Source organism: Excalfactoria chinensis, chromosome 1 (genome assembly GCF_039878825.1).
Source record: "Excalfactoria chinensis isolate bCotChi1 chromosome 1, bCotChi1.hap2, whole genome shotgun sequence".
Taxonomy (NCBI): Eukaryota; Metazoa; Chordata; class Aves; order Galliformes; family Phasianidae; genus Excalfactoria; species Excalfactoria chinensis.
The window spans coordinates 180168723-180183173 of NC_092825.1; the positions used below are offsets into that span (position 1 = coordinate 180168723).

A 14451-nucleotide genomic window follows, 5' to 3' on the forward strand; every position below is an offset into this window, starting at 1 on the left:
CTGTGCATAGGAATCTCAGCTAGCAAGGACGATATCAGTGCTATACACTGTCAATTTTCAGTGTTCAGAAACATGTCTTTGTACTGTTTAATTTGCTAGTATTAACGTAGTCTTTGGGGAAGAAGGATCAAAGCAGAATGCTGTGCCTCTGACCCATGATGAGACAAAATTAGTACGGCCAGAGTGATTACAAGTGAACGTATCCTAAACAGATTTGTGGAAGATGATAGGTTCTGTATTTCTTTTACAAAATCTTGTCTTTGGATCTGCTGCTTTGGACCTACCCTATTGCAGGTACCAGGGAAAGGTGATATCTTTTTCTATTAGATACAACAGTAGTGTGTGCTTTATCATATCCCTCATCCTCACGAAGCTGGCTGCCTTAAAACTCAAAAATCTGAGTTCAGACATGCTCAGTAGGGACCTATTTAGAGTACAATAGCAAAATTGTCTGCACTGAGTGTGTTCCTTCCCTTTCCAACCCCCTCCTGTTGCTACCAACCAGGCTGCACATATGGCATCCCTAGAAAGCAATTGAACATGCTACAATGCTGGAGTTGCCAGGGTTGAGTGGCAATCTCTTTGCAATTGTTCTGCTCAGCATTGGACCAGTGGAAAAAAAATAGCCTGTGATGGGGGAATTAAAGGCTATTACAGAGTACATATGCATACAGGGGCTGATCTAAAATCTTAATTCAGTTCCTTGCTCACTTTCAACTGCTTGACTTGGCGAACTTTGAGTTTCTTTAGCAAACACTTTTTTTTCTAGGTGTAATTAAATGTAAAGATGGCTGTGGGTCTTTTAAGAGCTCACTGTGGGTTGCGCTTGTGAGCACTTGCCTCAGTCTATGTGCTAGAATCAGTTCTAAGTCCAGGGGAACAAATCATCAGGTTATGTTACGTTTTGTTACTGAGAGAGCTTTCAGTTCTGAGCCATTCACTGCGATTTATGGTACCAGAAAGTACTGTGCTGGGTTTAGCCCATGGTGCCTGGACAGACAAAAATTCCTAGTGTCATTAATTGCACTGTGTCATCTACTTGAACGTGGTCAGATTGTATGTTTGTATCCATTTGCTGAGTTGATGTACAGGCAAAAAAGAAGAGAAAATAAAAAGGAAAGCAAAACAACAAAATTTTCCATCTCCATATGAACTGTTGGGTCAATCTGCTTGATTTTCAAATTCATGTAAAGAAAACACGGAAATAAAAGATTCTTAGCCTGCTTTAAATGGACCCATATACTTGTCCCGTTCAGAGCATTTAAAGCAGTGAGATGCTCATTTATACATGTGCAGATGAATCTTGGGAATCTCTCCCCACAGACACTGAGTCGATGGGATTCTGCTTTAGGGCTCAGTTTTGATGATGCTCGTGAGCATTCTTCCCTGATCCGCCAAAAGTATAATTTTGTGCTTAATTTAAAGCACCTCCATCGTGCTCTTGAAGTCACTAGATTCACTCAAGCTAAGTACAGCTTAAGTTAAACCTGTGCTTTGGGTGTCGAGGGATTCTCAGATTGTCATTTTTGTTCATTTTTATTGCAGCAAGTAGCACAACCCAGGTGGGGCTCTAGTGCTGTTCCAGCCTGCACGGTGATGAGTAACACAGCTGCAGTTTTCAGCTGGTTTTAGGATTAAACCATAAGCAGCACTCTCCATCTCGTCCTTATAACAAAACGATGTGCGTTCAGAAGGGCGGGCAAACAGACAAACCATCACTTCTCATTTGGACTTGGTGATCTCAGAGGTCTTTCTGAACCCTAACGATTCTCTGATCAAATTCTACACGAATATACTGAGCTTAGCGTGTAAATCGAAACCACAGAATCATAAAATCACACAATCATAGAGTCTCAGAATTGTTGGGTTGGAGGGGACCTTAAAGCCCACCTAGTTCCAGCTCCTGCCATGGGCTGGTTGCCCCTCACCAGCTCAGGCTGCCCAGGGCCCATCCAGCCTTGCCTTGGGTACTTCCAGAGGTGGGGCACAGCAGTGCCAGGGTTTCACCACCTTTAGATGCAAATACTGTATTTAAACTCTGATTCTATCTCTGTTATGCTGAGGTGATGCAAAAAGGGAGTTTTTGTGACTTCGGGACAACAAACTGTATCTTTTAGACTTTAAGCAACCTGTTCTATTTATGTGGGGAAGCAGGTTTTCTCACGGCATCTGGTAGAGGTAATAAAGAAAAAGAAGCATACAAGAGGTTGCTGATTTACCTATGTAAATTATACCCTTTTTAATTAGTGTCTCGTGGCTTATAGGTGTGTAATGAAATGTTGTTTGTAAAATTATACTGTCCACAAAAGACTAGGCCAGAATTTTAGTAATTGCAGAGCAAGGTAGCAGGCCCTCTGGTAGGGCTGCCTGTCCTCATTTCTCTAATTGAAGTGAGTACCCCAATGGGAAAACTATTATTTTCTAATATTATATGCACAAATTAAAACTCCATTTAGAGGTACAGTGGGACCATCTTATAATTGACTTTGATAGTGAAGAAATATCTCAGTCGTATTTATAGTAATATGGTCTCTGCCAGAAAGGGTATCTAGAAGGGAAAATATTATTTTACAGTGAAAGGGCTGAGCATGTGTAGCACCAAATTTACTAGAGCTGTGGGGGCTGAAATAAGCTGCTTTAGTTCTGTAAGCTGCCTAGCAGCAGCAAAATGTTGCTGAGATCCATCTTTCAACTTCCTATTCTACTTTCACAATGGTGAAGGAAATTGCAGATTGTATTTAAGCAGACAGCTCCTTGGTTAAGCCACAACACCTTTACGTTGATTTTTTTCCCCCATAGGTTGACGCTTTAAAAAATCATCCCAAAAATACCCACAAAAGTATGCTAAGCATTTAAAATGACGGTTTTATTCCCTGTAGAAAATGAGAAATGTCCGACAATCTCCCATAGCACTGGAGGGGCCAGTGATCATCTATTAGTAGTTTGAACGGACAGGCAATCGCTTGAAAGTCTTTGATCCCCAGGGGTAATTAGGGAGACATTGAATAGGAAGTGCTGACTTTTTGCATTGAACAAACATTGAGTTTAACTGCTCCGTTTTATAACACGTCTTTCCAGTCAATTCCTTGAAGGTTTCAAAGAAATGTGATGCTTCAGCTGGAAGCTTTTTTTCCTTCCCTATTAAGAGCAGTTGAGAGCTAAATTAAAATATAAAGTGTTCTCCTAAGAAGGATCTAATACTATTTGGTAGACCATCTGCTTCTGTCTTGGAAATCTTTGATACAGCTCTGCAGCGAGGAGGGGTCGGAGAATCACTGGTGTGTGTCAACTCAAAGCAAGCACATGCATTTGCAGCCAGGTTTGAAGACAATTAACACAATGCTGTGTTTTCCCAAGAGGCACTTCCCACTCTGGTGGTAACATTTTAAGAGGTAGGAAGCTCTGGATCATTTGGATTCCTTCTTTGCACACTGTGATTCTTCGTGGAGGAAGGAGGAAGCCCAGGTTAGCTCTGGACAAACTGCTTCTGGGGCTTGCACTGCTTGAGATCTCTTTGGGTGCAGAGGAATGGCCATGCAGTACTGGGATGATTAGTGGAGGTATCCCATAGCGTGTGCCTACAAGGAGATGGCTGTAAAAACACCTGCCTCTAACTGTAAAACGTTCAGGTGCAAAAAGAAAAAGACACAAAGTCAGAATTATCTCTTTTTTGTATCTAAATCCTTCATCTTTACCCTCCACCCTGGAACAGGCAGATAAGGACTCTTTATTGCTCAGTGTGAGCATTTGTAGCCTTGCCTAGCAGTGCCTTTACCCCCAGCCTACGAAGAAGGCATATAAACCCTTTTTTCTCCTTGAAGCTGGATCACTGAGCAATCAGAAAGGGGGCCAGCTGGGAAGCTTACAATAAAGGGCATTACCCTAAATGTCCCTCTTTGTGTCTTTTTGTTTTATTTTTCTACATGATTGTCCTGTGACAAATAAACCTACAGGCCAGGAAGCAAAGCTGTGGGACCTCCCAGCCACAAGCTGAGATTTTTTTTCACTTAAACAACATGTATTCAATCTGTCCTTTGGGCTCTGTTTCTTTTAGGCCTATTAGTTTTGCATTTCTGGCTGCCCAGAAATTCAGCTGGATTCTGTGCTCCCACATGGCTGCAGTCCTGTCCCGGTGTGCAAGTTCACATCCATTTGGGCAGAGCGTGATTTCTGAAGTCAGGTTTTCCATTCCTCAAGTAAGTGCTTTAAGCCACGAAAGGAAGGCTTTTACCTGTAGGAAACAATTTCATGTGTCTTCAGTTCTTACGAGGAGTGGCTGAGGGAGCTGGAATGGTTCAGACTGGAGAAGAGGAGGCTCAGGGGAGACCTTATTGCTGTCTACAACTGCCTGAAAGGAGGTTGTGGCGAGGTGGGGGTTGGCCTCTGCTCACAGATAACAGTGTTAGGACGAGAGGAACTGACCTTAAGTTGCACCAGAAGACCCTTAAGTTTTGGCTCTTTGGTGTGCAGGACCTGCAAACCATGAGAGTGGGATCAGTACACTGAGTCTGTTACCACCTTCTGACACCAGAAGAGCCACAGCAGCCACTTCGATACCAACACTTGCTGTGTTGGCACAGAAACATTGTCCAGCACTGAAATGGAACAGTGGTGTAAAGAGGAAAACAAACTGCTTGATTTCTTTCTCCACTGTTTGTTTTACTGTCTCCATTCTCCTTAATCGCGCGTGCTTCTTCCGTGATTTATTGAAGATTGACAAACCAGTGATTATTTCATGCTGAAAGGCTCCTTTTCATAACACTGAATGTCACAAAAATATGATTAATTCTGCAACAGCCAATTCTCCCACTTCTACAGAAATCATATAATTTCAGTGTAGAGAGACACAGTTATCCAGATAATTACAGTCAAGTTTATTCCAGAGACAGGAGTGAAAGCAATACATTTACTTGAGTCAAAATTAGCCCTGAGTAATTCAGTGGTGGAATTCAGGGTGGGTTTTTGGTTTTTTTTTTCCAATTAGGATAAAAACCAAAACTCAGGTCTCATTGTAGAAAGTGTGTTATTATAAGGCTGATTGTCAAGACTGGAGGTTAAAGAGGATTCTGTAAGCACTTACACTTGATTCCACAGAAAGATGGGAGAGTAAACCACTTAAAAAGTCTTCTCAACTACTGACTTTTGCTGTGCTCTCCCCTAACCTTCCCTTTAATTGGTTTCACTCCTTTTGCATTTTTCTCTCCCCTTGCCCATCTTTATTCTCATTCACTAAAGCATCAGCACCTCTCAACTCATCCTTCTCACATTGCCTCTTCCCGTTTTATGTGTTCCCTTGGCTTCTTTATGCAAAATACGCTTCCATCCTTGGATAAATAGAGCTTCAAGATACGGAGCACTCTCAGTGCTGAAACACTTGATAAACTTTACAGATTGCAAGCCTGAAAGTCTTTCCATCTTGCCTGGATGCTGTGTGGCTCACTGTCCATCCAGGCTGTGCACCATGCTTGTGCTTCTGCTGACTCACTGCTTGGTTTGTTCTCCATTCTGAGAGACCTGTTTTTCCATTGATTAGCTTCTCTAGGAGCTTCGCCCAGGCAAGGAATCATCAGCACCTTCAGCAGGGAGCTCTGAGAGTGCAGCAGAGAAGGCAGCAGCAAATTCTCTGTGAGGACGCATAGAAGAACACTACAGAAGCAGCTGGTAGCTTCAGCCACAGCCTTAATTTCAAACATTGTAATTGATTGGTTCAGTTATTTATTACACTTAGCTTGCTGCTTTGGGCAAAGCAACAAGCTAATAAAGGGCCAGCAGTCTGTTTTTCTATTTTTTGCTGACTGGTGTGGTTTCTGGGGGTCTCATATGCTTCAGTAAGCATGTCTTGTCTTTTCTTCCCCCTGTGATCTATCACAATCATCCGCCTCTCTCTGCTTACTCCTTCGCTCCATCAACCTGTCCCAAGAGATGCCCATTTTGTTGACCATGTGAATTATTATCTTTGTTTGTCCTTTTTTATCCTAAATACTGTTCCAGTTTCTTTGTTCTCCACTCCGCTGAGTAAGATGTTTTTACCTCAGTGTTCTGCTGTGTCATAAGCAGGTGGCAGTAATAGTGAGGCATCCAAAAGCCTGAGTTTCTTTCCTCTTTATTTGGCTAAACATCATCAGCTTACTGTCTCCATAAACAACTGTGGAACAGGAATAATGCAATCCAGAAAGAAATAATGTGTTCAAACCTAAAGAATCGTGACCCTGAATACCTGGTGAAACCAGTACGAACTTTGATTTATTTGGGTGGTTAAATTGCTCCGCTGATGCTAAAGCTGTTTGTAAATCTGCTTTGCTCAAGTGAATCTGAGTCTAGCAAATGAATAGCTGCAACACACTGAAATGCTGAACTCGGCAGGGCAGTCAGACCCTGAAAGCACTGTGTGGTTTGCATCCCTTCTTTCCCCTGCTCCTGCACCCTTCCCCCTCTCCTCCCCCCCTCCTCCAAAGAAGGCAGCCAGAGATGCCTCAGGATGGAGGATAAGGTTGTTTATTCTGCCACAGAACATGCTGTTACCCGATCAGCAAATTTCGGGGCCCTTTTTGCTAGCACTTCACTATCGTTTAAAACGTGCAAGTCAAAGATGTGATGTCAAAACACGAGCATAATGGGCCAGATGTCCCAGATGACTTTACCACAAGTTGCTGGTGCTGAAGAGGCCCAGGGAGCACACATGCAGGGTTTCTCCTAAGCATTGTTTCCATTTCAAGGGAAGGCAGACAAAAGAGTTTTATTAACCATGGGAAATGTAACCAAGGTTTCTGCAAAGAGCATGTCGCAAGGCTTCCCAGGCAGTGAAAGCTACATGGTATTTTACAAAAGGGTACACTTTAATGATTGTTAATTGCAGTGTGCTCTTTTTATACATGGGGAGCCTTCGATATCTGCTTATCAGCCGAGCATCATGTTGGGGAGAAGGATGTGGGGGCTTTTAGGAAGGCACTTGCTCTTTGGGAGCCACATCTTCTATCTAGCTGAGCAAAGGTGAAAAAAAAAAGCCTAAGAGAAAATGTCAGCAGTGGGTTCAATTGACCTGGAGACTGAGAATATCAGGAATCTCAAACTATTTTTACAGCTTTACTTTGCTTTTAGAAACATTAACACTTCAAAGCTGCGTTTCTCCTCCATGGTTCCAGAGTTTTTCCCTGATTACGATCTTTCTTGTGTTGTTTTCTTTTCCCACACAAAAGAACTTTGCATCAATTTAGCACAGAACAAGGTTGATTTGTGCTCTCCTAGAACCTTTAAACAACTGTGTGCAGCAACACTTTTACACATCCCACTGAGTTTTAGACCCAAATCATCCACTGCTGGTACTGCTGGACTTTTTAGCATGAGTGTGGCACTCTGAGGGAGCAAGAAGACTGAATTTTCCTTCAGCTTGCAAACCGATATTGCTGGCATTTGAAAGAAAGCAATGATAGGCACTTAGCCAGCTGATTTCATAGTAGCATACATAGCGTGTTTCCAAAGCAGATCAGACTCGTGTTTTGCTTTCAGAAAGGCTTTTGTTGTTATTACTTACCTGCAGCAGAAATTGCATGATGTCTGTCCTACGGGTGTGAATATTTATAGGTTTCTATATTGTGCTTGGCAGCATTGAATTAGAAACCCTCAACAGGGCACTAGATGCAAAGTTGGGATCAATGTAAACAAGAAGCTTTTTGCTTCAGACAAAATCTATTACCCCAAGACAAAAGTTGTCCTAATAACTTGTTCCTGTAGGATAACATAGATGGTTTTATTTGTGTGTAGTAACACACACAGCTTCTATGTTATGCATTGCTTTTGTTATATTTTCTAGGCTGGGACACTGTAAGATGCTTTGCAAACATTTAGGAATGAGTGGGTAATTAGAGTCATTGCATTTCCAAACTACCAGCTCTTTCCTTAGACTGAAGCAAGATTTTATCCTTATTTTGTCCTTTTCTCTTAGGTGTATTTAAATGCTTTTTGCATGCCTGGAAGAAATGCTCATAGACTTCCCACTGCACCCCAAACAATGCTGACTTCTCTGGCTTCATTTTCTTGCAGGAGAGGAGGGCACTTGCCCTGTGATAACTGAAGGATAGAGTAATTCAAATGGTCTAATGAAAAACTGGTTGCTTAATTTATGTCTGAGCCAGTAATGTTTTGTGTAAACTCATACAAGTCTTTATGGGGTGCAGATATTTGATAGATGGATTAGGAACTTAAGGCCAGCAGAGGCATCTGGACTGCTTGCTGTCTAATATTGCTTGGGTCCAGAGGAGTGAACAGGCCAGGTTTAATTCTGCTTTGACTAAAAGTGTCCATGTGATTAAACATGGGATCTCACATGTGCTTGGACCACATTGGCACCCAAACAGCATCTGGGTCACACATCTGGTCCATGGAGAGGTACAGTCTGGACAGCATTCTTGGGCAGCACTAGAACTGAGCTTGCAGAGAAAGCCCTGGGGGAGGCATGAATGAAATTCCTGCTTGGGCTTGTGAACCTGGGAGCACAGAGTAAGTGAAGTGAATTAACGCACAATTTCACTCTAATGCCTGAATAAGTGAACTGAGTCAGTCCCCCTGTCCACCATACTTTTATTTTTCCTTTCCATGAAGTAGAAATAACTGATTCCTACCTGATGTTATTTAATGAGGTTAATAGCTGGGAAGTCTCCAGGCACCCTGATGAGGGTGAGGGCCATATAAACACAAAGATACTGTGCAAACCTAGCAATGCCGTATCCTTGTTTCAAATTTCTTCCTCCAAGTCTGATTTCCTCTCTTCCCTTGCACAGTGGCTCTGCCAAATATTCTCCCTTCAGATCCAAATACTGGCCACTCTGCCTAAAGTGTCCAGGTTGGATTACCAATGGAGTTGATAGCATTCCTTCTTAGTGTGTATATTATACAAGAATGTTTGAGTTGTGACCAGATCCCTGGGAGACTTTCCTTGCTGCCTTGGGGTTTCAGGAGAGTATTTTCTTTCTTAATGATCAAGAGTTTGTTAAAAATCAGCCCCTGTTTATATGGTAAAATGAGAGTTTTGCTCTCATTGTTTTTGTGATGCTGTATTAGTGCAAAGACAAGTTTACTCGTGTTAGTAAATGATAGATGATCTAATTGAAACTGAAGTGGAAAAAGTCACTGATTTTGCTAAATTGCCTAAACATGTTGTTTTTCGGAGAAGTTCTCAGATTACTTTTCAATCATCTTGAAAAGATTGTTCCTGATACACAGGTTTAAATAAACTAACCATTTGTCCCTGACAGCATTTGCCAAGCTCAGATGTATCTTTATGTATAAAATGAGAATTATGTGCAGTGGAAATACTCTATTTTTTTTTACTTTTTTGACTCTTTTTGTTTATGTTAAATGTCTATGATGTTGGTGCCACGGAACAGTTTTGTGGAGAAATTATAGTGTAAAATATCAAGGCATTCCCTTAAAAAAGAAATGTCATTCCAAGTGTAGAGAATATCTGATACATTTAGCTGTAGAGAGCCTGAAGCTAAACTGGATACTGATTGAATATGAAATGTTTATGCTGAGAAAGGAAGAACTGATATGGGAAGCCACGTTGTTTTACTTCATATTTTCAAGGGGCAAGTGTAAGCTGTGTAAGCATACGATTTTCCATACTCCTCATACATGTGTTTGTTTTTGAAGTATTTTGTCTTGTTCTTTAACTTCACTTGTCTTTACGTAAAACCTTGAAACAGATTTATATGTGCACTGGGTGACTTTGCGTGGCCCAGAAACCTACAGACAGCTTTGTCTTGGTATCACACAAACCTGAACAGCGCTTCTTGTTTTCAAACCTTGGGGATGTATCTTTGATCTGAATAGGAGCAGCTGAAGGGCTGAGGAGTGCTCAATCACAGTCGCTCACATTCCCAGTGCGGAGCACTAAGGAATGTTTAATATTGGTCTAAAATTGCTTTAGTTTTTAGTTGGTCTTATTCAGGAAAAAACTGTCAGAGATATGTGTAAGAGTGTGTTGAATTGATGGGTTAAAAAAAAAGCGATGAACCTATAGGGTGTGCCTCAACTACAGCAGAGCAAACTAATGAGTCATTTCCTAGGATTTATTGTTATGATGACAACTAATACTCCTTGTATCTTTGTGTTCACTGCATCATCACCCAGCCTTGGAAGTTTTCTGAAACATGGCACCTGATCATTCCCTCACACAGGCTACAGGCTGGGAGTGGTTCTATTGGATTAGTAGAGTTGTTCCAAAAATGGCTTAGGTGGGAGGAAGGACCCATGAAATTGGTGTGGCAGAATCAGCATGGGCTGTCTAACCCCCTGCATCCCATTTTTGTCCTACAACAATGACCACTAACAAGGTGGTGGAGTGAGGGTTTAGAAAGTGCCCCTGTAGTTCTGCAACTCTCACAGACAGAAAAAGATGACTTCTCTCATTGCTCACCACAGCCATGCACCTGTTTGGCCTAAACTGGCACCTGCAGCCGATGGAGGGGCAGATGTATGAAATCACGGAAGACACAGCCAGCAGTTGGCCAATGCCAACGGACGTCTCCTTATATCCTTCGGGGGGCACAGGGTTAGAGTTACCTGACAGGAAAGGCAAAGGAACCAGTGAAGGTATGGTTGGTGTGTGTCCATGTTGTCAGTCCTCTGTCTGCCTCTGAACTCCAGCCATCCGATCTCATGTTCCATTACCTTCAATACTGACATTATCGGCTGCTTTTTCCAGTCTTTCACGTCTAGAGCTAGTAGTTGTCAGTCTTGTTTCCATATGTTTCTAAGTTTCATACCTTTCTGATACTCACGTGATAAAAGTGTGTACAATCCTCATCACACTTCCAAGGTATTCTCAAGGTGGAACTATCTGTACTTTATCTCACTGAGTACAGAAGTCCATTGTGAAAACTCTTGTCTCAAACGGCTATTTCCAAGAAGGAAAAAAGACTTGAAAATTAGATTCCTTGGGCATTTAATGAACAAAAATACTTGGTTTTGCCTTCTCATTGCCACTATGTACCAAATGTTTTGAGGACCAAAGAATCTCTGTAGAATCAGGCAGATTGCACGGTAAGCATTGATTTTCCATGGTTGGACATCTCTTTACAAAGGTGTCCAGATAAAAGTTGTGTTCTCCTCAAAGTGTCATTGTGGTGTCAGCTTGCAGTTTTAACTGAAACTAGAAGAAACTAATGGTTTATCAATTCAGCAGTGCATTAATATCCAGTAGCTTTAGATTTTACCATGCTCTATATAGCGGGAGCACTGCTGAAAATACCCATAAGCTCTGCAAAGGGCAGATTTTTTTATCCCCCCCCCCCCTAAGACTTAATAGGAGAAATGAGGAGTTCAGAGTCCCAGAAAGCTGTTTTGTGATTCAGATTTCCAAAGAGCTGTTTTGCGTGTCAAGCTTCTTCATACATATCCAACAGATTCCAGCAAAATTGCAGTCATTGGTTATTTTTGGTATTTAGTTGGGAGGTGAATGTTTGTGGGTAAGAGAAAGAAGGATGCTGTTGTTCCGGCAACTCATTGAATTCAAAAGTTTCCAGAGTTCCCTGGAATTTGGCAGGGAGTCTGTGTTTATCTATTTAATTCAAATTAATTGTAGGGTGTTTTTTATATTGTTCTGTAAGAGCTATCTGCCTTTATCAGTCCAAACAAAGGCCATGATTATGTGTGTTCCTTAGAAGTGTATTTACTAATGACTGATGGCTGACAACAATGTTCTACACGGAAAAATCAACTCAGTAACTTAATCTCAGCAAGCCTTACCAGACAGTACAGCAAGCTGCAGATATCATATGTTGCATTCAAAAATACTTCATGGCAGACCCTTTTTTTCCTTCTAACTTGCCATGTGTTTCATTTTTGAAACGTGTAGTTTTGATCTGTTTATTTCCTTTCAAAAGTCAAAATTTCAGTCTCCTAACTGAATAAACACATCAAGATCTTTTTTGCAGGACATCCAGCCTTAAAGCAGCTCTTTTCCCATCAAGTTACTATGCAACTAATTCTGGACTAGCAGTGCGGCATGGCTGCAACTCTAATTCAGAATGTATGTGATTGAAATTTATTTACAAAATGGATTAAAATGTATTTGGAAGTTCTCTCGATCACCCTGAAATAGCTTGGAACAGTCAGACTTACAGCTGATCTGAATGAATCATTACCAATGTCTTGCCAATTCTCACCCATGGCTGTGTTCCAGCACAGCATTTATGGGCGTTTAAGCCCATCCCTGTTTAGCAAAGCACTTAATCACATGCTTACATTTAAGCGCGTAATTAACTGTGATTGAAGTCAGCGGAGTATAAGTGTGTTCTTAAGTGTTTTGATGAGTCAGGGTACCTTGCTATCAAAAATACCAGCAGATTCAGCAGGGGCCAAAATGAAATGGCTCATTTTGATAACCAAATAAATTAGGAATTGTTGCTATGGCAACTAAAAAGTTCAAGGTAATGCATGGAAAGAGCAAAGTAATTGACAGCCCAATTAAGAATTCAGACCTGGAGTTAATTTTGAGCAGTCAAATATTCTGATTAAAACTTAATTTCTGATTAGAAGCTAAAATTGCTTTCTTATTGTACTTTCTTTATGAAGAATCCAGTCCGTATGGCCTGATCCCACTGTAGGCTGAGGCTGGCAGGACAAGGGTTGACTTGATCCTTATGAAAAGAGTCACGGGGAGATCTGAACCCATAGAGCAAGACATGGCAGCTTGGTGCCCGTCACACTGCAGACATTCTGCTGTCCTCACACATAGGAAACTGTGTGTGCAAACAATTATTTCTGTGAATTTATCTTTCAATCACAGAAGCCATTTTCTTGCTTGCACAGAAAGCAAGTATTGCTTTCTGTACAGGCGGAATACACACTGTGCTAATTCTCTCCAGGCTCTCTCTGGCATAGCAACATCAAGTGCATTAAATTCTCACCTTCCCAGATTCACTCTGGTGTGCCATCTTTATTAATGAACAATCAGAGCACACATCAAATGCTGCAGATTTTCACCTGAATTTCTATGAATCTATAAAGCATGTCAGTAGTAATCAGAAAAAAAAACAAAACCCTACCATTTGAAACCCAACATGTGATGTCTTCAGCTGCTTCCAAAGGCATGGGAATAATTTGCTTGAATCTAACTGAGGTAGAAATAAATTATAGTATAACAAATAAATATTTGCAATCTAGTTCATAAAGGAATTCCCTTCAGAATCAAGCTAGTTGATGTTCATTGTGCAGTTGTACACTACCAGCACAGACTGTAAGAATGGCCGTCCACCTAAGCTGCTTCTGATTGCCTGTTAACCTGCACTTTGATTAAAAAAGGGTAGAAAGTCAACAAATTTTCACCTTGTTTCTATTGGAATGTGATAAGCAATGATAAGTGAGGATCTAAGAAAATAACCAGTAGCTTTTTTCTATATGAGTGTACGCTTTCTAGTCTATGATGTTGTGCATAAAACTACATCCATGAGATAGCACAGAAATGAAAAATGCCATCAGTTCCCACTCCAACAACGTACGTAAGCAGTTGCTAACTTTAGTGCAATAACCAAGGGTTAGTCTTATTTGGACCAAAAGTTCTGATAAAAACTTCACTAGGAAAAACCAAAACACCTTTCTACAAAGAGATGTCTTCAGATGTTTCTTTTGTTAATTGTCAATATGCAGATAATTTAGATATGGATTTTAGAGGGACAGCTAGCATTTTTCCTCTGCCTCTCCCATTGAGTTTATAGCGGGATGTATACAGAGAAGTTTGATGTTTAAAGAACCTATTATGATTTGAAACAATGAAATTAGAGGTTATTCTATCTTTTCTATAAGTTCTAAGGCAATTTCACTTCAATTTATGATGTATAGAAGAAGGTATTTTTATTTCATGTTTCTTGTTTCCCCCAAATTCTCTCAAAATGTTTTTTTTACAAAATAATGTACAGTCCTGAAAAGTTATGCTCTCGTTTTGGTAGAATTGTTTGATCTGTGAAGCACAGAGTAGTGAGCTGTAACGGCACCACGACGAGGTAACCCATTGATTCGGACTTATAAAGTTAATGATTAGTCATTGACAGTGTTCTCCTTACCAAAGCCACAATCTTTCTTTAAGTGCCCTTACATAAAGGTTTTTTTGCTGAGCAATTGACTTCATCTTCTTTCTTTGAAGCCATGTGGCCACTGGGTATAGCTAGGAGCTAACAGACAGTGCTCTGGGATTTTATTTTGCATCCTGCTCCCATTCCCTGAGCTTTCCTTCAGTTGAGATATTTTCAAAGCAAACGCCAATTCTGAGAACTGTGAGTGCATGGATGTCTAACCTGGAGTTTCTCAGCTGCCTTCCAGGGATGCTGAGCTCCGTGCTGTCTCCCATATGTTACAACAACACATGCTGGTTGCCATCCCAGGCTATCCAACTGATTGCCATCCCAGGCTATCCAACTTTGTGGGTGCTTAGAGAAGCAGCCGCCTCCATTTGCT

General features: G+C 41.1%; 1 protein-coding gene across 12 annotated transcripts in view; it reads left to right on the forward strand.

The window, feature by feature from the left end:
* Positions 1-14451, forward strand: part of TENM4 (teneurin transmembrane protein 4) — a 598985-nt gene that overhangs the window by 409851 nt on the left and 174683 nt on the right. For all 12 annotated transcript variants that reach the window (XM_072326955.1, XM_072326954.1, XM_072326960.1 and 9 more), the window contains one exon: positions 10420-10590. In XM_072326955.1, the coding sequence (XP_072183056.1) occupies positions 10420-10590 (171 nt within the window). The remainder of the gene's footprint in view (positions 1-10419; positions 10591-14451) is intronic.